Here is a 25,223-nt window from a genome sequence, read left to right on the forward strand (position 1 = left end):
AATCATCTTATATATATATATATATATGTATGTATGCATGTATATATACATCTATATATGTATATATATATATAGAATAACAAGGACCTGCTTACGCAGGCCGTTTACTTCGTCAGGCCAATCGTTTTGACGCCACTTGTACGTACGCGACATTGGCCACGTTGTCCTCCTTTGGCACGACAATCTGACCAAAAATAAACCTTTAGATTTTCTGACTGAACTTCGCCGTCAGTCTACCGGGAGAACGGTCGTAGAGCGCGTACGATTGTCAGATTTCTCGTCCACCGAGTCCTAATAACTTCCGTTTTACTGTTACATGTTAATAAAGTTCAGTGAACCCTGTCAACAATTAATTCTTTTCTCTTGTTGTTTCCATCGATGCAACACGTCTGCCCTCTGTTAGACTTGTACACACATGTTTCCACATAAAACGGACTTGGCCCTAATGCGACGTCCCAGTTGTCTTGACCTTAATCTTCCAATACCCTTCAACTCCTAGCATTAACCTCTCTACACAGGCAAGGGAATACAAAAGCCACGGGAAATTACACGTTTTCTGGTACTATGACTGTAAATTTGAATGTTTCGTCGATACTAGCGAAATCGACTCATTGCCAAGAGAAAATGTCGTGCACTTATAATCTCACCGGAACATAGATGTTACTACATATGTATATAAAACCTTGGAAATTGTGACAAATAACTAGAATTTAGATAAATATTGCTATTTAAGGTCAATAAAGATATTCAGTGAAAAGAACGTAATCCCGCGTGGCTGTGCGCGGTATCGATCGTTGCACGATTTCAGCCGGTCGATAACCAAAGACTATCCATCGAGTAATCGTAAAGTGATCGATTGATGATATATGTAAGTTTTCATGAATCGCCTAACGTTGTGCACATCAACGTGACTACGTTGTACGAAATTAGGCAAAACTCTTATATCATTACGAACGTAGTATTGTTAACGGATTACTCTTGATATATTGTTGAAACTCGCACGTGACTTTTCTCTATCACGTCCATTGGTCGATCAGTTCGATTGTGCCACGAGGTACGAGAAGGCGGTCGATAGGCATCCTCAGAAATTCCACTGGTGCGGTACATCGAAGAGGCAACGTGACAAGGTGTGCAGTAGCGGGTCGGACTAGTCGTTCTCTTCCGTTCTTTTAATCAGAAACCGGACATATCCGAAGTATCGATGGCATCTGAGACCGGATCTGCGATTCGAAATAACTTCGATAATTTCTCGAAACAGCAGAGTCTTACGCAGAATGTTCAAAACAAAGGTAAGACCATCTTTCCTTTTCTATTTACCGCGTTTTTTTCTCGTACATAACCACTAATTATTTGAATAGTAATTATGTTTTTTTTTTCTCGAAATGTTTCGTAAGATAAGTCGACTGTTTGGAATATGGTACGACACAGATGTAACGACGATATATTTGCTTGGTATTAGTGTCTAAGTAATTGTTATTCTATATCGACGTTATACATCGGCCGGTTATTTATAGCTTGCGTTACAAGTGCACCTTAGTTGGAAGGTTTGGTCGTCAGCGGAAACCTCGTTTTTTTTCGATTCAACGACTTTAATTATTCTTCACATTTTTCTTTTTTCTTTACTATATCGAGTTTAATTATTCAAAGAAATTATTTTTGGTTGGTACTTCGGTAATGGTAGATACCATTATATCCGTATGTAAGTACTGTAACTTTTCACGAAGTTTCGTAAAACAAAATGTCGGTAATATTGTAACAGGTAACTTTTTGTTCCAGTAAAAGTGGACGAATGTTATCTTCATTCTGATTACGTGTGAGACTTAAAAAATGAATTACTCATTCTTAACGTGTATGATTAAAAAATCTCGATACATTCTAACCATAAATAAAATCATTCTTATTGAAGTTTCTTTTTTTAATAATTATGTATATATATATCCCACCTTTAACACAATCATACAGAAAAGAAATTTGTTTAACAATTACAATTAAACAAGAATTTTTTTTCTGTAATTAGCATTTATTAGCAATAAAGACAAAGAATTAGCGAGCCTTGACCTATTGCTCAATTAACCATCGTATAGATTCACCCCCTCTCCTCTGTATCCTTTATTCATAGACGTGGTGTGGCGGCTGTAAGGAGAGTTCAAAGTTACATTACGGTTTATTTAGTCATTCTCGAGGATGTGTGAATGTTTGTCCATAGCAACAATTGACATGTGAAAGAAGCTCGTCGCGTTTCGTTAAACTAGCGAAAATCTCTTAAGAGGATTGATGCATCACCATCCAGAGACCTACGTAGTGTTCGTAAGATATGCTCTGTTTAAACGTACACATAAAACGATAAGCAGCAACCTTTCAACCGGATTTCTATAACATTTTCACGGATTATAAATCGAAATCCCCTCGAGAACGCTAAACTTATAAGGAAAGATATTGTTATACCATATATCTCTATTCGTATCCGTGTTCTCTCAATCGGATATCGAATATTTCGAATGTTATTTTTCATAGAAAATTTTTCAAAGAAATATTTTCACTCCGATACGGTACGATTAGCGTTTTTGTTCACTGAATATGGTGAAAAGGGTTGGGAATAATCGTTTTAGGAGGATCTGTCAAGTATGGTCAATCTTAGAATTTGGAGAATATCTTGGAAGGTTTGAAAAATAAAATTCGAAATATTTCAGGGAATAATTATAATTCTTTATGTTGAAAATGAAACGAGAAACGTTCTAATTATTCGTAGCAGTGTCAAGTATGAAATGGAAAAAATATGGTCAAGTATATATAAGAAGCGTCGATCTTTAGTATTAGCATCGTTAAAGATTCTAATTCCATTTATGCATATGCACGTTAAGTTACCGTATAAGTATTGCATTATACATATATGCATATATATATAACGGTCCGAAAATTATTCATAGCGTAAATGTCTAGGAGTCCCCTTCTCAGACTCATTCTCGCCACAAGGCAAAGATACCGTTCGCGTGGTGCGGATGTGCACATAGCACGAACGGAGGATGGATGCTCGATATAGAGCGCCATTGTTGTCAAACGAACTTTAACCTCACGGTGATTGGCATCTATGCGGCTATAGACGACACTTTGCAAACAGGAACCATCCGTTTACTTTACGCATTAAGGCTCGTTCGTAGGCGAGCTACGGTTCTTTTTCGCACGAGAGAAAAACACGTGTATGGAACATTTGCTTTTGAACAATATTTTTGGCTGGAATTTTAAACGTACAACTGTATTTAGATTTCATAAGATCGTTAATTACGAATATTCGTAAGATGATCGAATTATCGCGTGCAGTGGATCAATTTTCTTGAAACGAAGATTCGGAGAGAATGATCTTAAGAGAATTTCATATTTTATTTGACGTTTTTGACGCAGTTTGACGTTAGGAAAGCTAATCTCTGAACGACGGTAAAATCGGGAAGATTTGAAAGATTCGAAAAGGTTGAGAGTGATGATGGTCAAGTTTAACCTTAGTGCGGTCTTCGGGTCTTTCTCGACCCATCGCCATCTTGTTTTTTTTTTTCAAATTACTCTCGCTGTTATCAAATTCGTGTATTCTCTTAAAAGTTTATTGTCCAGGTTCATATGGCGTGCTGGTAATAAAAATTGTTGGATATAAGGTCTTTGGGTCTTTTTTGACCCAACGACCTTAAGCGTATAGACGAACGGAAGAGCACACCAGGGTTAAGACGTTACGGAGAGCACGTATTAGACAGGATGACTCAGTGTTCCTAGGTTAACAATGACGCTGGTTAACGAATGGGCTAAGTATAGTGATTCAGAGTTTTCGGGGGTAGGAAGGGAAATATTGAAATAATATAATCAGAGGCGGTGTGCATAGTAGATAGTATCAATATGTCGTACAGGGTTGTGTAGAAACATTCGACGGCTTTTAAAATGAAACAAAAAGGCGTCACTTTGTACTTATGTACTTTTAAACACGAGGGTCGAAAATGACCCATTGGCAACTTTCCAAAAGTGAATTTTTAGCAAACGATAGTACGAATGTATCTTTCTTACTTATAGACTTATTCAAATATTTCTAAATTCATAAATACACAAATTATCAGCTAATAAACAGCTGAATATTCTTATAGATTCATAATAAATTTATCGGAATAAAACACTCGGAGCTCTTTGAAGCAATTTAACGTGGCTAGTTTTGTTGTGTAAACAAAAACAAAGAGCTTTCAAGCAGCTCGACAGAGAAGAATCTGGAGAGAAAATGTCAGGAGAAAAGGATAGTCAATTCACATCTTTAAATCGTGAAACGACGTGTCCTTCGGACAAATTACGCTCAGCAGCCATGCTCGCACATGTGCTGTATGAGGTAAACGGTAAAGTAGGTACAACGGAAACCGCTTAGAAGGCATAACTTTTAAGTAGAAATGAAAATTTGTAAGTGCAAATTTTCTATTCCAGAGAAATCACCTTTCATATACATCATTACAAAGTGACGCTTTTTTATTTCATTTCGAACAACCATCGTGTTATTTCTGCATAATATAAATTCAAGCATTTTGCTTCCTCCATTCTTCCTCGACGCTTCCGTAAACAATAAAATACCAGTTTAGCCGTACAGCTATTCAGGTGCCAAGACCACGTAACTCTCTACCGAAAATAATTTTCTTTATTCCAAAAAAAAGAGACATTTTAAACGACATTGTCTGAAACACCCAAATATGTATATCGATTCTAACGCGATCCTCGTGATTCCTGCAAATTTATATTTCAACGGTTCCCTCTCTGTCTCTCACGCGACCGATTCCAAATAAATGGGAGAATTTTCAATGCAACGACACTCTATATTTAAACTGGATTAATTCGCCGTTTGGCATGCTCATTGTAAACAGAGTTGCACCGTCTGCGCTATTTGCAATACGCGCCTCGTCGCGACAGATTACGCGGCCATCCGCTTGGTCAGATAAACAAACAACTTATCCTGGTCGTGCGTGCGTGTTTTTCGCAAAAACGCGTGGACACGTTGTGAACGCGGATCGACGTCCTCTGACGAGCGATAAAAAAAAATCGTTTCTACGTAGAACCTGTCTCTCCTTATCACGGAACACAGCTCTCTGAACCTGTGACCTTCTCTGTGAGGAACGGACGTGCACATATGTGCTCACTTAATACTAATTGAGACCGGACTAACGAGCACACGGATAAATGGAACTTGAACGCGCTATCAGTCAAGCAGCTTCTCCGGCGACGATATCACGATTATCGCGACGATGATCTTTTTCGCGTTGTTCGAAAAATTATGTAACATTCAGAGTTTTCAGGCTTTCACGGTCCGGTATGTCACGGTTTCTACTGTTCAGAGCTTTCGAGTGTGCGTCGTGATCAGTTGGATAAGTTTCTCTGCGATAACTGTTCGTCGAAAAAATTGGAACACCTTAAAAATGAAATCGCACGAATCTGAAATTTACGTATATTTTTTGGGCTGTTGAAAGGGGAGAATTGTTAAAATTTGATTAATAAATGTATTATTTATTGAAATAGGTCATTGTTTCATTAGAGTAGACCGAAAAATATATGTATTGCAATATTTTTGGCGAGCAGTGTATTATAGGATGCTGAGAAAGAGAAAAAGGGAAAATTGCAGAAATGAATTTTGCGTATTTTTGAATTAACCCCTTGACTTATGATTTTTCTTGCTGTCTACGCATCTAAGCGTCAGCTGTTTTCTGTTTTGGTACCATATTACGCAAGGGAACATAATGTACTGATTAGAATTAAAATTCATTTTTGTTATTAATATAACTGTTTCTGTCGCATCTTGACCAAAATTTGTGCCACGAGTCTGACTCGTTTTCATAAGGCACAAGATTATATCAGTGTACGTATTTATTAAAAATCCAAAAATGCGAAACTTGGAAAAATTAGAATATCTGATAAAATAAGCAACAGAATAATATAATGAAGTTCATTCTTTACTGACAATATCCAACAACATAGCTATTATTATTGTCATGAAAAAAGATTCTACTAGAGAAGAAAATTGATCGTACGGAAATTCTTTTCATTTTTTCTTAAGCAAATGTATTGAAAGAATTAAGATTGGGGACAGAGGGTGGGTTTAACTGCATGTATATGATTGTGGGAACGTAAGTACCTTGAACTACTTAAATTGATCGCACCTCGACAGCTTCTTTCATTGTCCACGTCTGTTATGCACCTACATTGTTAGATTTGTTACGAACGAGCGGGTTTCAACGAATAGAAATCAATTTTTGGCAAATTTTATATCGAATCAGACTAACTCGTCAGACTTGTTTCACACATTAGCAATTTTATCCAGTTGAATAGACAGATGTTCATTTCCACATGTGAAAATTCACATTCACTCGAACATGTAAATTTGGATTTAAATGATTTTAATTTGTAAAATAAATGATTGACAATCGCTAAATATAAATCACGCGTAATATTTCAATTTTTTTCTAAACACTATTATTATTACTAACACTAATTTTATATTTTATTATATGCCAGATTGCGTCTTGTTTTTACGAACTAAAATCATGTCACTTACCGTATGAAAAAGTGAAACCTGCAGTCTGCTGCTCTAAATGCAACACTTGTTTCGCTGAGAAACTTAGGTTAAGGTTATATTAAAGGTTCTAATTAAATTTCAGCGAGATTTTCTTTTACGAATTGAAACGGGGACGTAGTGCTGCAGAGGAACAGCGAAATATTAATGCATCATTTGGGATAGGAATAATTTTTTAACAAACAAGAAACAATGAGTTTGAGGAATTTATTGCCACTATTCAGATTTTTATAATAATGCGCTAAATTTTGCTTGCAACTCGTCGGCAGAAATATGTTGAATTTGCTGGAGCTAATTTTGATTAATCAAATTTTCTTACAATCACCATCGCCGATATAGTTAATATATTTGACGCTTCCGAGAACGCTTCGAGATACGAGTTTTCGTTCTACGAAAACTTCTACTTAAAGCTTCTAGATTAATCCTTTGCACTCTGCGAGGCGACTAAGAAGCGACATTATATTTACCATTAGAGGCAACTTTAAGGATGATATTTGCCAAGACAGCAGGTCTGTGGACCTCCGTGAATTGTTCACTACATGTTTAGAGATCTCAGCAGTGAAATAGTTGGAAAGGACCAACTTCTGGTAAAAATATTAGTTTTAAAAAATTACAATAACTTTTGCTACTTCCTTGTAGAAACAAAGGGCCTTCGAGTGCAAAGGGTTAACTTGAAACTTTCCAGAAATCTTTTCCAGATGACATTAACACTAAGTTTACGGACATTTCTTACATACCTATCTCAAATTGACGCGTGAATGAAACCGTATATTTTCTTTAACCAGTTACCTGTTTCTGACGAGTATACTCGTCATGAAGAAATGGCAATATTTTGTGTTATGACGAGTATACTCGTCATGCGTAAGAAGTAGTTACAATTTGCTGTTTAAATTGCAATTTTAGTGAAAACTAAAACATATTAAGCTACTGCTACTCTGCTTTTTACTTTTTCTTTTTATGTTTTATTTTCAAACAAATCTCTTTTTCACACATTCATCACCTCAGGACAGTTACCAAAAAGGCCTGTCAGTAATACAATTAAAAAATAAAACAGTCATTTCGTTACAACTTAATTCTATATTATAACAGCCCACACATACTCTGTGTTTGACGAGTATACTCGTCATCGCTTACTTTTGGCGACACATTTTAGGTACACACTTTCCAAAGAGGTCGCAACAGCTGATTGGTTAAAAAGCGACTTATTTTATTTAAAAACAACATATTATACACTATTAACTTATAAATGAATGATAATACGAACGATATATTTATATAAAATTTATAATAATCATAAATGGTAGGAGAGAAATGTAAACGGTTTCTGTGATTTTCCCAGTGAAATTCGAAACGCGTCAAAATCACGCGTCCCGTAAACCTAGTGTTAAGGAAAACGTAGAAACCCGAAAATCCAAATTTCCGAATGACAATGAGCGTAACACTTTAATTAAGCGAGAGAACCCGCTCGTCTTCGCTCTAGATCGCGCGAATTCCACGTGGTTACCTCATCGTGGAACTCCCTGGACACGGGTAATTCCGGAAATAACTGTGAATCAAGCGAGGTCCGTGAATAAGTATGTGTCGCGAATGTGTTCAGGGAAATGCGGCATTCTCCGGAAGGATGCGCGGCCACTTGCCAAAAAATCTGATAGCCTGATGTAGTACCTGAGCAAGATGCTCAAGTTTTTAGTCGCCAGTCAGGGACGTACGAGGACGTTTCTCGTCGATTTGCTGCGTTCTTTCAGTATTGACACACCTCGAACGGAAGTAGAAAAACCAGTAACTCGTCTGATATACCTTCCGTGACATCGTGGATGGTCCACGATGACCGATACGAAACAGAGATACTATTTAACGTTATATTTCTTTGCTTGATAATTTCACGAACGTTTCATGTCTCGTCCATGTTCGAACACTATTGCGAATTTCCGCAAAGGTGCAGTTTTTGCAAGGATCGAAATTTTATCACCCACGAATAGAATTGTAGAATTAAACGTGATCACCTTTTCGTTGACAAAATTTACGATTTTGAACGATCACGATCGTGAACGCAAAATTTCTACTAAAATTCTTACTTTCCTCTTTTAGCCACAGGAACGTGCTATCAAAGACGAGCCACTGAATTTGTTTCTGCTTACAGTTCCCGATTTTCTACTTTGTTTTTGTAATTCTTACGAATTTTTTCGTAGAACTCGTACGTTTAATTTTCCCCACTTTCGATCGCATCGATCGTAGAGGCTGCTTTCAATGTCGCTGCGAATCGGTCAGACACGAGGTAAGCCAGGCCGAATATGCACGAGCCGGCGTGGCGGCGTTGATTTGATTACAGTAGAATGCCTTTAATGCGCTCACGTAACTCATGAGAAACCGAAGACATAGTACACGCTAATGCTAAGGTTGACGTGATGCAAGAGGGTTTTAAACGAATTAAAGCAGTGTCGCCAGGAATAGGCAAGAATCACGTCTTCTCTAACATCACCACACCTGTTTCTTAAACACCAGTCGCCTTTCAATCAGCGGACTTTCCGTACACGTAACTCGTTTTTCACCATTTTCTTCCGTATTTTCTCACCGTCTCGTCCACCTCGGGCTATTTGCCCACGTTTATCGTTCTCGTCAATGTTACCAGGGGATAAAGAGCGTACGCTACCAATAGCTACGCCGACACAAGGATACTCAGGTTAATAAAACGTTGTTGCAGTTCTCTTCTTTTTTTCTTTTTTCCACGATCAGTATGTAGTTTTCAAAGGTGCACAAGAAAAGGAAGAAGTAATTGTGACGTGTTAAATGTATCTACGCACGGTACAATACGTACACCGGGTATATTGTGTGAAACACTTCACATCGCTTGGATTGTGGACCGTATTTTACACCTTCACGATTTCTGTTATCGTCTAAAATTTACCTCAGTCGGTACAAAATTCTAATGCAAGAAGCGAGCTGTTCATTATCCAAAGTAAAATGTGTCAAGTAAAATTTATTCTGCTTCAAGTGTACTCATCTTGTGTGATGAGTACAATTTTGTTCTAAATGGAGGCACCTTTGACATTTCAAAGTGAACTATGTATTTTTTTGTTTTCTAAATGGAACAGCATTTTCTTCTTTTTACTTAGGAGTATGGTCTATTACGAATATAATTTATTGACCTAATGTCATTCTTTGAACAGAATTCTCTGTGTTTGCGTATCGATACTCAGCAGGCATTCACAATTTGAGTTTTCACGTTATCAGAAGAGGTGAGCTCTTTTATGTGAACTTTATCTTTGAGAAAGCCACGCAAGAAGAAGATCTAGAGACCACGGTAGAAAAGATACGTTGTATATGTATATACTTCCTCTTCCTAATGCAAAGACCAGGAAACATCTCGTTGAGCGTTCCTCGAGTCCTGCGATCATTATAAGCAGGGAGCCTCGTCATGCTGAAACCACATCCGTGCTCTGGTGGTAAGTGGAACGTCTTCCAGAAGTTTTGTTAGTCTGTTTAGAAACGCCGATAAATGTCGTCGTTAGTTGTGAGTTCGTGTCGTGTTTACGTATCGACGAATTATTCCGGTAAAGAAAAGAAAGTTTCGCGAAATCGTGAACGACCTTGAATAACCTTGGAAGACCCATAAATGTTTCGTGGTCGATGAACTCATCTGCGAATAGGTTACACGCCTAAGTGAAAAGAAAAAAATTGCTGTTCTATTTAAAGGAAAGGAAGATCTCATCGCGAGATCTCGGAGGTGGCTCCACCTACATAGAAAAGAGTTGTGCTCGTTATAAGGTGTCCTTGAAATAGTGCAAGTTTCACTTGACACATTTTTTCGAATAACGAACAGTTTAGGAGGCAATCGCGTAGAAAGATTATAATAGGACACCCTGTATATAAGTGGTTTCAACAGATGCGGTGTACAAGGTGCTTCGTTTAAGTTGTGTATGTAAGGTGGTTTCGTTACTGTTAACAGGAGAGAAAGGAGTGTTCTGAAAGTGATATGTACAGTTCGAGCAATTAACTATTGCAATAATAAATTTCTTTTTATCTTCTCATTCGATACTACTTTCGTATGAAAGAGATTTATGTATCGACACGGTATATACGCAGATTGAGCTTTAATTAGCTACGAATGTGCAGCAATTAAAATAAGTTATCTATCTAAAAAGAAAGAAAAAAAAGGAAGTACCGATAAAGTCTTATAAAGAGAAGACCTCTATGGAAAATGTTCAATAAATTTATCTCTTCGATGCAAACTACGCATTTGCATTCGAATCTTCAATCGTTATGAAATTACAAGAAATTTCTATAATTTCTATAGAAAATCGTTGATCAATAATTTGGACCACGCGTTCTTTCAGACAGTGAACTAGGCCCGCCATTCCGGCGAGCGGGCTCCCTCAGACTCTCGAAATCATCCAACTCGGACATCGTCGATCGTAATCGATTGTACGTGTCGTCGTACGATGGCAAATCGTCGGCGTCCATGTCGTCGTGGACACCGGAGAGGAGCGATGCTACACCAGTTCGGCCCGCCAGGCACTCCGCACCTGCAATCGACGCACCTGCGCCGGAATACCTCGCCAGAAACCTTCTGCAGCTTGGCTGTCCAGCCGTGTCAATGCCCACGTAAGTCTCTCTGATCTATCGCGTGTGTGCTCGTTACGGTTCACTGGATCCCTCCGGATACATCTGTGTCAGAGATAACGATTTCCGTGGACGAACGCGACCATCGTTCCGTCGCCCGTCGTTCTCTCGCTCGCCCCGGGAATTGGAATACTGTGCATCTTGTTTCGGGAGGTTGGTGCACAGGCTGTACTGCTTCAGATTATATTGTACACGGGATAATTTCTTGGAGAGAAAAGTGAATTTTATGGGAATAAATGTATCTTACGAAAGATTGAATTTCGTGGTGAATTGGGTTGGTAAGATTGGGGTTATATATTCGATACGTCATGCCATCTTTCCATATGTTTAATTATTCACATCATCGTTTCATTGTAATATCTTTGTTGTGCATTCTAATTATCGTACAGGATGTATACAGTACTGTAGAGTACAGGGAGATGTGTGTGTAAATGTATGTGAAGTAAAGATGAGGTATACCTAGGGTGTTTCTGAACCTAACCTTAACAATTATAATAACAGGATTAGGAAAAATTGGGATGTATAAAGATAGTTGAACGATGAAACGTGTTGATAGAAGTGATTTATGTTTTGAATAATAGAGTGGACAACGATAGATTTCTAACTGATTCTGCATCTGAAAATTTTTTCGTCGAGTGTATTTTATTTTATTATAGGAAACATTTTTAATTCATCGGTGATACAATATTCTAGAAACGTTTGGAATATAGGTCAACCGGAACCGACAACAAAATCTGGACCCGTTTATCCGGAACATCTGTCGTGAAACATTTTCGTTGCCACAGGTCCCGTGAAAACCTCGTTACGCCACTGTCAGTTAACGTGCCGTGCACCGGTAGTCCCTTAATGAGGAAGTTATTTTTATTTCGCCAGTCCGTAGGGCAATTAAACGTCCACCGTAAACATATAGCGGCGCGAGACTGCGCACGTGTATCTCTCTGTTTCAGCCGTGCTGTCGCCGCTTTCATACGATAGAAAGGGACGAAAGTAGATTGGGTTAGTCCGGGGAACAACATTCGCGATCAGCTGACCGCCACCACGATCCCTCTGTCGGCCGTCTCACGGAGATACATTCTCAGGCGGGTGCAGAACGATGCTATTCGTACATTCATGTGTGTATTACATACATCCGTGCACATACGCGCACACATAGCGCACGTTTCTGTACACACACGTTCATAGAGGAAGCCAGCTCTATAGCTATACACATTAAGCACAGCGTGGTATTCGGTCAATAGCTGGCAGACTGGCGCAGACGCGGCGAAACAGCTGAGTGTGCGTTCATGTACATCCAATGGTGCTGTACCATTGGTGTACATCCGCGAAAGTGTCGTCGAGCAGCGAGGAGTCGCATGAGCGCGGACTGCACCACGCTCCACACACCGCATTGCCGTATTTTCACTGCGAACCTCTGTGGATGCACGCTGCCCACGTTTCGTCTACATTCCCACGAGTTAGTCAAGAGAAGAGACAATTTTACTTTCGAGACTCTTCGAACTGCATCGAGATGAGAGAAATCGGTGCTCCGTGGTAGAAGGGAAGAAAATCTTCCGAATAGTGGACCAAATCCATCGATCGTTGTTCCTCGTCCACGAGGGGGGAACAACGGGGGGGAAGAGGATCCATGAGAGAATAAGTATTCGAACATCATGCGATAAGAGTTTCATTGATCTTCCCAGCAGCTTTTCTCACATCGGTGAAATGATGCTGCTGCGATTGTATTGACCGAGCAAGCGTCCGGATGGTTTAGAAGATACTTTTCAATTAAGGAAAGTTGTTGAAGTACGCGGGATTGGTGACAATGAAGGACGGAATGAGTACACAGGAAATCTGGAACTATTGAAGTGTCGGCTCGTGGGAGAAGAGCTAATTTTCGAGTTAGTTTTTGCATGTGACACTGTGTAGCCGCAACGTGGGACAGTGGCGCCCCTCTACTGGACTGCTAGCTACGACAACACTCATGGCAGGTGTGACTTTTTCGAACTCGTTTCTCCCCCTTGTGCAAAGCATTGAATTTGAAATTCATGCAACGGTTTTCCCTTCGATAAGTGAATCATGTATCTTGTGACTTCGTGGAAGTCATTATATTTTAAAGGTGTTGGTGTCTTCGATGGTTACTGTCTGACATTTAAGGATCGATCTTTTTGTTTCATGAATAAGGAAGAATGTTTTTCCTCTTGATTCGTGTTCTCTAGCGTTTCTGGATATCTTACGTCACTCGAGAAAACGGGCACCTGAATCGCATGAATTCTGTGTAAGGTTAAATACATCATCACTGACGCGCGTGGATAATTTCCTTTCCGTTGATGCAACCTTCTCACATTCTATTATTCTTTTTCCCATCAATGACGATCGTTTCAGCGTTATCTTAAGTTGAAACATAAGTTTCGATACCGACGACACAGATAGAAACGACAGTACCGACAACGACAAACTACGGACTACTCTAGTCATATTCATATACAAAAATAACCAAAAAATAGATCTAACAATTTTTTAACATCAATTTCACGGTACTTTCACGAAAAAGTCTAATAATCGATAAAAATCATAGTAATCCTGCGTCAAGCCACGGTTATCAACTATCGAATCGGATCAAGGTTACCGGTGCATCAGATTCACGTGTCTCTGTAAACAAATCCGTCGTTAGATAAGTCGTGGTCAGTAATGCTTATACTTAACTCTCGATTTTTATAATAGGTCACAACTGATATAATGTACTTTTTATTTTCAATCAAAATTTCATCTTTACGTATAATTACAATTAACCGTGTAATGTGAACGTTAAACGTGATGTTGCTGGATAAAAATTGCTATCTCTAGTAAAGAATTCGGAGGGATACGAATTAACATAAATACGATCGAAACGGTAATTATGGATAATTTAATATTTCGGAGGTACTGTTTTTCACAGACCTCGTGGAGGAGTAGGATCTGAACCACCGCAGAGTAGCGACAGCGATGAATACTCGGCGACGCATAGTCAACAACAGCAACAACAAAGTCATGGACACGGATACGGCCAAGTACAAGGGGATGTCCACAACGTGCCCAAAGTCCAGGTGTCGGGACCACCGAACAATGATGAATCCTCTTCCGTCGTCGTTGGGTGAGTCTGATGTTTTCCATTACCATTTATTTCTAACGATGATCTTCAGCCTTTACGATCATCGACACATAAAACTTGTATACTGTCACGATGCATTACCGCATACTATATTTGTAATGATGAATATGGAACACACGTAGGAGGTAGGAAATAAGATTGAACATGATAAAAATATATATATGGGAAATAAATAAACAATACTGATAATGTTGGTAAATTTTTCTTTGTTTGTAGAATATGGAAAAGTGAAGGAAACATGTGCTTTCTTGAGAGATTTCTCTTGTAGAGGTGAATTTTCTTGAAGAAATTCTATTTTCAACGTGTTTTTCAGTTATCCTTTGTAAATTATTCCAGATAAATTTTTAATTACCACTTCCGGAAGGGGCTAGAAAAGTTCAGAAGAAGAGAAGTGAGATAGTTGAGGGAGAAATCCAGATGGTTAAATTTGATCCTCTGCAGTTAGGAAAAGAGATGCACGTCCCTTGAGTCTGGTTTACTTCATAAACATACAGAATCCGCTTTACAGAGTTTCTGTGCTCCGCACGGTTCATCTCTCGCCCGACCTTTTTCGCAAACGCGCACACAAACCTCTGTGTCCGTGTTCACATGAACAAGTCTTGTAAGATTGAATGTATTCTCTTAAGGTATCGATCGCTGGGTACATCATATTTAGTACACCTGGTGCAAATTAATTCAGACTTCGTGTCTATATACCGACTGGTTCTATGTTTCATTGCTCTTGTTCGTGATAATATACTTATTTCCCTGGAAAATGGTTCTATACGGTCATTGATAAATATACGCGAAAATTTGTTACATCTAAATAAATAGAACCAAAAAAAAAAAAAAAACAGTTGAAAGAATTACGTAAGAATTATGTAAGAAGGGAAATGTAAAGATCGCGTTAATTCTTTAGGACGCAGGATTTTAGGACGAGAAAAGTCTAGTTGCACAGAAATTTTATTTAAAAAATATGTAACAAAGTAGGTTTGTTTTATTCGTAAACGACGAATTATGACATAAAACGACTAAAATTAAAAAATAAATGCTTAGACATTTAATTGTTAGATTTGACATAAATACTCCCAGCATGAAACTTGTGAAAACAAGTTAAGTTAGTCTAGTTTTGTTATTTTAATATTTCAAGGAGGGATGAGAAACACTCTGTGCATATTACAAGTACTAAACAGGCGGGTCACGTTTTATCCCACTGTGTCACAAAGAATTAAATCACTATGTCTAAAAGGCAAAGTAGCCGTACTCTTCAATTAGAAGTCATATTATTAGAATCAACGCTGCATGCAATCTTAAAGGAAAAAATCTGTCAGACATTATCTGAATCTGTAATTTCGCAACGATCCGCAGAAAAAGAAAGCGCAATACTACTTGAATACAAATCTTTTTCCTTCAAATGTACTCTAGATCATCCGGCAAAAATTTCGAGATACCATCTGAATTGAATTTCACCGACTCGACTCGTTTAAAGAAACGTACGATTGTTCTCTTCTTCGAACTGGAAAATATATCACGGTAGATGCATATCTCGCAGGTGTTAATTGAATTGCTATGTACATTCGCCGATAATCAGATTTCAACGATAGTGGCCATTTTCTATGAAACACGTCGCGATTTTTGTCGATACAATTTATCGCGGCTGGTTCATCGACTCGTTTCTTCCACAGCTCCGGGCCGTGTACAGTTTTAGCAACGTCTGCTACACTTGCCTAACGCCGCGACATAAATAATTTTCCCGATAAGGAAAACGCGAGAGAGCTCTTCCCCGGTCCTTTTTCGCTTACGTAACGTCGAAGCGGTTGCGTTCCTCGCGTAATGATTTATTTCCCAGCCGACGGAGAAACAGGCGAGCAATCGCGATGAAATACTCATTCGCTGGTGAACCATGGGCGATTCAATTGTTCGGCGATCGGCTCGAAAATTTCGCTCGAGGGAAAGATACTCGTTGGCTATCGTGGAAATGTCCGAGACGACTGGGAGGTATTTGAAAGTCGAATTTTAAAATCATTTTACCACCTGAATAATTCTTGTTACTTCTTGGAGACTGTAATTACCGGTTCGTCCAATTTTTAATGGGAATTACAGGTGGTGCGCTTGGAATCGTGGAGGATATTGTGAAACGTTAGGACAAAATTGATACGAGATAAAAAAAAAAGAGGTAATGTAGATAATGTTTGTTTGTCTAATTTAACCTAACTTAACTTGTGTCTGAAAACACTTAAATTGGTATTAAAAAGTGTAATTGGTGTTTTGCAAGATAATTTATATTGTGAAATTTGTTTCTCGCGTTTTTATTGAATATCTTAAGAAAATGCGGCTTATCAATTTGGTCCAAACTTTTCAGGATGCTCTAACGATGGTAATTTGTTTCAATTCGAGGATGTTTTATATTATCTCGGAATATTCGATTGTTATATTTTCAGTGAAATTCTACGATAAGATTAATAATTCTAATGTGTTCAGAAATCGTGTTCAATTTCGTGTAGCATGATAATAGGGAATAATCTGCTAGGTTGTGCTATTAGCTCTTTACTTCCGCGAAACGGTGCTTTTATGATAATATCTTTCGAAATTATATTAATGAATTTGGCAGTCATGCGATGAATCGTTAATTATTTGTGGTTATAGATATCTGCTCGCCGAAGTAATTACATGTTTCCATAGCCGCAAGTTTGTATCAAAGAAAAATCTCAATTGTTTCGTTAATTATCCTTTACCTTTGCAAGGGTAATTACGATGTAATCGAACTAAACAAAGAAGTTCTTTTTCTGGTGGTAATTATCGACAAGATGATAAGCATCTGGGAATATTTTGAAAAGTAAACTTAACCATTTGGCAAAAATTAAAGCGAGTTTAGGTAAAGGATTAAGATTAAAGAATGAGAAAATTAGTATGTGCAGGGGTTGGTTCGACAATGATATTTAGTATCCGATAGACTCGTCGCGATATTCGAATCCAAATCACGCGAGTACCTAAATATTCAAAATTCAGATATCCACGAATCCGGATATTTGGGTCTAAATTGAGTAGCTATCCGAGTATTTAGAAACTCACGATTCGAATGTCCGTAAATCCGGATATTTGGGTCTAAATTGAGTAACTATCGGAATATTTGGATACTCAAGATTTGGATAACCGTAAATCTGAATTTCTCGGGGTTAAATTGAGTATGCATCCGAGTATTTGGATACTAAGATTCGGATATTCGTAAATCCGGATATTTGGGTCTAAATTGAGTAACTATCGGAATATTTGGATACTCAAGATTTGGATAACCGTAAATCTGAATTTCTCGGGGTTAAATTGAGTATGCATCCGAGTATTTGGATACTAAGATTCGGATATTCGTAAATTCGGATATTTGGGTTTAGATTGAGTAGCTATCAGAGTATTTGGATACTTAAGATTTGGACATCCGTAAATCCGGATATTTGGGTCTAAATTGAGTAGCTATCAGAGTACACGGATACTCAAGATTCGGATATCCATAAATCTGAATTTCTCGGGGCTAAATTGAGTATGTATCCGAGTACTCAGACACTGAAAATTCGGATATTTGTAAATCCGAATTTTCCGGGTCTAAATTGAGTATCTATCCGAGTATTTGGATACTCAAGATTCGAATATCCGTAAATCCGGATATTTGGGTCTAAATTGAGTAGCTATCAGAGTACACGGATACTCAAAATTCGGATATTTGTAAATCCGAATTTCCCGGGTCTAATTTCAGTATCTACCCAATACCCGAAAATTCAGGATTCGGATATCCGTAAATCCGAATTTCTCCGGGCTAAATTGAGTATGTATCCGAGTACTCAGATACTCAGGATTCGAATATATGTAAATCCGAATTTTCCCATTCTAAATTAAGTACCTATCCGAGTACTTAGGTACTCAAGATTCGATTATCTGTAAATTTGTAACAGCCCTACTTCGAACCGTATTACGATTCTAATTGCGTATCGTTTAAAATTTCATACACAGTCCTATTTGCGATCAAAATAGCTTTCGTTATGCCTAAAATAAACTAGCTTCCATTCAATTGTACTCCTATCAAGGAAAAATCAGTTTCTTTATCGTATACGTATCACTTTGCCAGATTTAACCATGAACATTCACGTATCTGTACGGTTGAAAACATCTGGAGAAGTTCAAACAATTTTTCACTCGGGAATAAGTATTCAGAGTAGAAAAAGCAAGCTTATTATTTCGCTTTCTTGCGAAAAGAGGTGGAATTCCTCGCGGTCATTTTTAAAACGGTACTCGCTTGTATACCGTTACACGTCGATGAACCAATTTTCCATTAGTAAATAAGCCGACAGGATTGGCCACTTATTTTTAGACCAACTTTTATACGACCCAAGGTTGTAGCATCTGTCTATCTAAAAATAACACGCTTCGGAAAATTCCTTTTTATTCGATGTATCGATCACCGCTACGGCGTTTCGAATCGCCTCTTATGAACCTTTGAACGTTGCTAGAGTTAGAATCGCGAAAACGCGGATAAGAAAGGCTGCGCGAGAAAGATCGATAAATCATTTCGAAAATTTTTTTAAGCCTCTCGAGATATTTATGTATCTCGAAAGGGAGGGATTTCAGTCGATGGGGTTGAAAAATCCAGATTTCCTTTCTCACACGTTCCGCAGGTTCCAAGAGTGCAGAATACTCCCATAAGAAGATTCCTTCAAATTCGAAAAATCGTGGATATTCCGAGCTTTTGCATGAAACGGTTCACGGAGCAAAAGATTATCAATCTAGAATTTAAATCGAAGGGGTTGAAAAATCGACATTTCTTTTCTCGCACGTTCCGCAGGTTCCGAGAGTGCAGAATACTCCTGTAAGAAGATTCTTTCAATAGCTTACGGAGCAAAAGATTGTCAATTTAGGACTTGAAGCGCGATTTTCTCGAAAACATGTTTTTCAAACTCGCAGACGTGCTATCTACCTGTCGAACAAATAAACCGATCGATTCGAACCTTTGAATAGTTCTCACGGTGAAGTAAATTTGAATTTAGCGAGCACTTCGAAAAATTTCCGAAATTTTTCATTCTACTTTCCAAGTTTAACCACACTTTCAATCGGTTGTTTATAATTCTACAAAGAATATTAATTTCTCGGTGTTACGATCTAAGACTGCTAGACATTTTCAACATTCTACCGCAATCTCTATGTAGATTCTCGAGACGTTTGCACGTTAGACTCCATGTTTGTGCAAATATTCTGCATCTTGACGCTGCGTAAAAATATTCCTCGTTCCCCTTATCGTAAAGCAAACACGTCGAGGAAAATAAACGCGCTTCTAACGAGAACACGACAATTCGTCGACACAGTTTACGAACTAATTAAGGAACCATTCTGTCCTCTATATACGTGTTCAAGTTACTCAACCCTTAGATGAATTATCAAAGTAACGGTGCACGCAACAGGAGCATAGTTTTAGATTAGAATACAGTATACCCTTCGGTCGATTATCTACGATCTTTTAATGCATGAGAGATTTAATTAAATCTCTGGTAAGAGGAATTAATTAGCAGTTACAATTTATCGTGAAGTTAATCGGATTTCAGCTTTGTACTCGGAATCTCTATTAAAGTGTAGCAATCAATTATAAATTAGATATTTGTACATTTTCGTGAATTATTTTCTATTTTGTACTTTTCTTTTTTTTGGAAGCAAGGAAGACTGTCGTTTCTTGCTGACCGGAAGTATCGATTTATCAGGAGTGAATTATATGCTCGAAAAATAGAACGAAGATGCGAATCGATATTGCATTAGGTTGGTGCAAATGAGAAATGTTTTCTCAACAGCCTGAAATTGACGAGTCGATACGTATTAAATTTTGTTCGATCATCAATTTTTGTACACAATAGTCAAGAAGGAATTTGCTGCAGTAGACGTGTATTGAATGGTAGAAAAATTTATAGTAAAATTGTTTGGACGTGTATTATCTGACGTGATAAGTAATCGAGATATTCGCGTAATCTTTTTTATCTTTTTACTCTTTGCTGACCGGAAGTATTGATTTATTGAGAGTGAAACATATGCTTGAAATTTTATGGAACGAAAATGTGAATCGATATTATATTATGCAATGGTACATTACTGGCCAAAATGGAAAGCTTCTATAATTATGCTAATATTAAATTTCGTATTAATTTGAAATTATTGTCATTGGTTAGCAGTATCGTCTTTTTAATAGTCTTTTACTTTGATGGACTTTAATCATTTACATGAAATTCATTTTTCATTCGAAAACTCTTTCACTTTTACTTTGATGGATTTTAATAGTGAGAAATTCTGCGAGTTAACATAAAATTCATTTTTTATTCGAAAATTTCATTTTCATTTGCACTTTCATTTTCGTATTTCCAAAAATATCTCGGTTGCAACTTTTTTCTCAATCCCCTCTGTATATGTCGCTCATAAATCACTTTACAATTACTTCTCATAAAATCCTATATCAAAGAGAAGTCGGAAGAAGTGTTCGATTATGTTGACTAATTAACTCGACATGCACGCTGGCCAGTGAACCGTTTAATATCACGAAATCACGATTTTCCGATCGAACGAGTCCAAAAGGTTGATCGCGAACTTCTTATCTCGCGAGCAAGTCTGATCAGCGTGGAATGTTAAACACAATGAGGTTATAAATTCTCGTAGCATGTAGAATGAACGCGACGTAACATTTTCCAGCAGGATTGCGTGTCACGCAGACCATTTTAATTACCATCGATTATCGCGAATTCGAAACTAACACAAGCCGAATAAGCATGCCTCTATCCTGCGTGTTATTTTTCGCTCATCCACGGACTTCTCCACAGAATTTTTCCCGAGAGAAACTGTTACGCAACGTCTCTCGTGCCTATGTTCCCATTAGATTGCACAACAAGATGCACGATTTTTCTCGAAAAAATGCAGACAATTCGCGCGAGTCTGGTTTTCAGAAGAAAAATTCATTAATCTAAACGTCTTTCGTGCACAACTACGAGTTCGAAGCTGTTTCTCTCTTTCTCTCTCTCTGGTTTTCTTGGCTGAAGAGTGTTGCAACCATCGGAATTGTCCTTCGTCGTGTTCTAACGAGCGCTTCGCGGGGGGGAAAAATTGGAAAAGTACGGGACGAGAGTCTGTGCTTCAGACCCTTTTAGTGAGTTGTTCACGCCGCGACGAAGCATGGGGATAACCACGAACGAATTACTTGCCACCATAGTTGTACACAGTGGTTGCAGTGCATTGAAAGTACAGTGTTTTTCGTAAGTCCTAGATCGTCCATTTATTTGCAGTTGGTCCTTTGTTCTGGGAAATTTGATCTGTGAAGAGAATCTTTTTGGAAATTCTATTATATCTTCGAGTAAAGTAAAAAGTCGCGAGTGGATACTTACACTATCGGCCAAAAATTTGGGATCACTGTGATGCCAAGTTACACAAAAATTTCCAAAGAAGAATTTTCTTTGTTATTCTGGAAAATTCTATTTTCGGAATTTTTTAACGAATTTTTTATCACTCTGGGAAATTTAACGCTGTGGCAAAAATGCCATGTTTTCTTAGGTAGCATAACGAAGTATAATAAATATTCTTCTCTATAACAGTCAATTGCACAATTGTTCTTTCTTCTCCAACAGAACATTGCACCGCAATTTTCACTTCTATTCGAAAATTTCGTCGAAACGCTTACTTTCCTCTCAAATGCAGCACGTATGAGAACGACAAAGGTGAAAACACTTCGAAAAAAATCTGGTGAAAGAGAAAATGAGAAAAAAGGAAAACATTAATGGTTTGAGCATAGAAACGTTGAATCCTCGTCGAGCACGCACCGAGTCTCTGGCAGAAATTGCACTCTTTATTAAAGGTATTCAGCCGTCTCGACACGCGCGTTCGCAGCTACACGTGCTGGAACGAGGTGTAAATAGAACATGGCCTGTTGACGCGAGCAAGAAATTTTTACGGTTTCCTAGTCGATTGAATTCCCTGTACTCCTTGTGTGTACTCCCTGTACGATAGAAATGGTAGATTTCTTTTTTAGAAATTTATTTCTTCGCCTTTTACTTGAATTTGATGGAAAAAGAAAGAAAGAAAGAAAGAAATACAAGAAAGAGGCGAAGAAGAAGATGGACGTCGATAAATGGAAGTGGGACAAACATCTTGACTCCTATGACAGTGATCCGTTTGCCTTTCCGGAGCAGAATGACGTTCTAGGGTTTCTCCATGCGAGCTTTTGATATTAAGGTTAATCTCTCTGATCCAGTTTTAACCTGCGTTTAGTTATTGCAATTTTATATGCGTTTCTCTATATTCCTCTCGTTATCGCGAACTACCTATTCGGATTTTAACACGTTTCGTGCCACGTGTATCACCGACAGTCGATAAAATCGTCAGGATTTTGTGAAAAAAGACATCGAATTAATTTCTACACTTAATGCTTAATTGCAGAAAAATAGCAGCTAAATTCGTGGTAATTCGTGCAGGATAGTTTGTGAAATTGGAAAAATGGAAACTTCATTGACCTCTTAACATAGGAATTATGTAGTCATCCAATGTGTACCCTTTTTTGGACTCTTTTGCGTTGTCTTTTCTGTTACAGTAAATGCGTAAGTTACAGCATTATGAATAATGAGAAACTTACTTCTGTCTTACTTATGTCTAAGAAATAATTCTGTTGAAAAAAAAGAAAATTAATCATCTTTTGCATTCCGCCAATAGATAGTTAGAAATTGTCTCTTAGATACGAGTAAACAAAATGAAATGCAATAAAAGGAGAAGCATGGATTCTAGTCTCATAAGTGGGAAATCTCATGCAACAGATAGGTTACCTCGTTAATTGCATGAACCTCCATGCTTGCATGCATTTTCAGCCCCGTTTTTGTGTAACTATCAAGGTTTCACCGTACTCCTTTATTTCTATTGGGCTATTGTATGGTACACAGCGAAACTCCCTTATCTACGGTTGGTAGAGGTTCCGAAAAAATTAAATAAAAAATTCTTAAATCTTTAAATTCATCACCCGAAGAAAATAATGCTTCACTATCAATCCGCATCATCTACGTCATTCCTTCATTTTATCTCATCGCAGACATTGTGTCATTACACGTAAATTTTATTGTTATATTTCTGTTGTTTTATTTTATTATTAGGTATTTTCGTTGATATTTATGTACGCTTGATAAATAAATTAATTTTTACCATAAGTATCCTGATATTCGCTACTATTTTAATTTACTATGCCTGCTTTTTTTTATTTCCAGCTCTCCTTTTTTCTTTATTATCCTCGTTTCATTTCCCATCAGTTACAAAATAACGATAAAACTCGTGTTTTGCGCATGGGCTCGTCTCTTCTTTGCTCGATAATGTTTCATAGATGCCACAGAGGCGTTAGAATCCAGGCTTTTCGTTCAAATTCCTGCAGGACGTGCAAACATTTGCATGGAACGAAATAACAGTTTATTCCACTTGGAAACATCTGTCGCAGCATTCCATACTTACGTACAACTTTCTTCAGCTACAACAGTTACACTTGCAGAGCGTTACAGCGAACAAGCGATCGCAGAAAGCAAAGCATCAGACGAAAATATGTTAAAAAGTTATACTCGTGTTATGACAACATTCGACCAGGCGTTGCAAAATCAACGATAGGAAATCGTCGTAAACTTGGACTGAGAAGTAGTAGCTCACGTGATTTATTCGCCAGACTTGGCACCAGGCGACTACCATTTGTATAGGTTAATAGAGCATTCCTCGAGAGACAAGCACTTGACAACTTACGACCACGTACGAAAATTTCGTCGACAAATTTATTGCAACTTCGTTATATACATTATTTTTCCATGATGGAACCCGTATTTCCTATATTCAAGTAGAATGCTTTATTACATCCTTCTTCCTCAACTTCTTTGATCTTTACTCGAGAAACGCATCGATGCATTACTACTCAAAAAACATATTTGTTCCTTTGTTTCTATATACATCGTAAAGCTGACAAATTATAAAGATAGAAGAGCTTCTACAACGAGTAGACACGGAATACACAAAATTGCATTTGGCGCGAAATTTTTGGGTGGTTTGAATATTTTTTTCAATATCAAGATTCTCTCATTAACCCTTCAGTTACGGGCGATTTTCATACTTTTCTGTACAAAATTGGGAGCGTTTGTATGTTCTATAACTTTAAAAACAAAAATGTAAGTGGAGAAAAAGGAAATATTTTTATTTACTAACTTACGATTCGCCGGGGAAATATAGGGGGAGTTCCCTTAGCGCTGGACGGCACCTAATATCGGACATTAGTTATATCTGCAATAACTGAAACGCTACCGAGCCGTTATTCTGCGTATCTCCTAGAGGAGACAAAAGGAATAAAAATAAGTTTGCTACGCGGTTCAGTCGCGCGTGCACAGGTAGAGAGATTTATTTAAGAAAAACCTTAAGCGTCCGGCGCTAGGGGAACTCCCCCTATAAGGTTTTCCGCTGTTCAGGTACTCTAAAAATTCAACAAAACGCGACAACAGCACGGTCCGTTGAAATCAACAGAATAAGTATAATAGAACGCAATTTCAGATTGATTCTATAGAAAATAACATACAAAATTTCAGTTCACTGGTCGAACAAACGTCTTTTCTTAGATTCGATCGATGGAAATATGATAGGAAGCCAATTCCGTGTGACGCAAATCCATGTCGGTTGTCACACGAGGCTTCACTCGTGGACTCGCGTTGTCTGTCGGATTAATTGCGAACCATCCGACGTTTAGCCTTGTCTTTCGTGCGTTTTTCCTTCTTCTCCACGCTGGATTCTCCCGTTACGCGATGCTCGAGCATTCGGGGCTTTGGCGACGCCTTTTCTTTCTCGCTCTGTGAGCGCCGGACACGTGCGTCTGCGGGGTTAGACGCACGTGTTGCCGCGTCGCGACGC

At 38.0% G+C, this 25,223-nt stretch overlaps 1 protein-coding gene across 1 annotated transcript in view; it reads left to right on the forward strand.

Annotated features, from left to right (window-relative positions):
• Window positions 1–1,201: 1,201 nt before the first annotated feature.
• Window positions 1,202–25,223, forward strand: part of LOC108578557 — an 87,439-nt gene continuing 63,417 nt past the window's right edge. Inside the window, exons 1-3 of the mRNA XM_017941916.1 lie at window positions 1,202–1,289; window positions 10,912–11,179; window positions 14,112–14,306. Coding sequence (XP_017797405.1) covers window positions 1,202–1,289; window positions 10,912–11,179; window positions 14,112–14,306 — 551 coding nt within the window. The remainder of the gene's footprint in view (window positions 1,290–10,911; window positions 11,180–14,111; window positions 14,307–25,223) is intronic.

The sequence above is a fragment of the Habropoda laboriosa genome, unplaced genomic scaffold, assembly GCF_001263275.1.
Source record: "Habropoda laboriosa isolate 0110345459 unplaced genomic scaffold, ASM126327v1 scaffold41, whole genome shotgun sequence".
NCBI classification, from domain to species: domain Eukaryota; kingdom Metazoa; phylum Arthropoda; class Insecta; order Hymenoptera; family Apidae; genus Habropoda; species Habropoda laboriosa.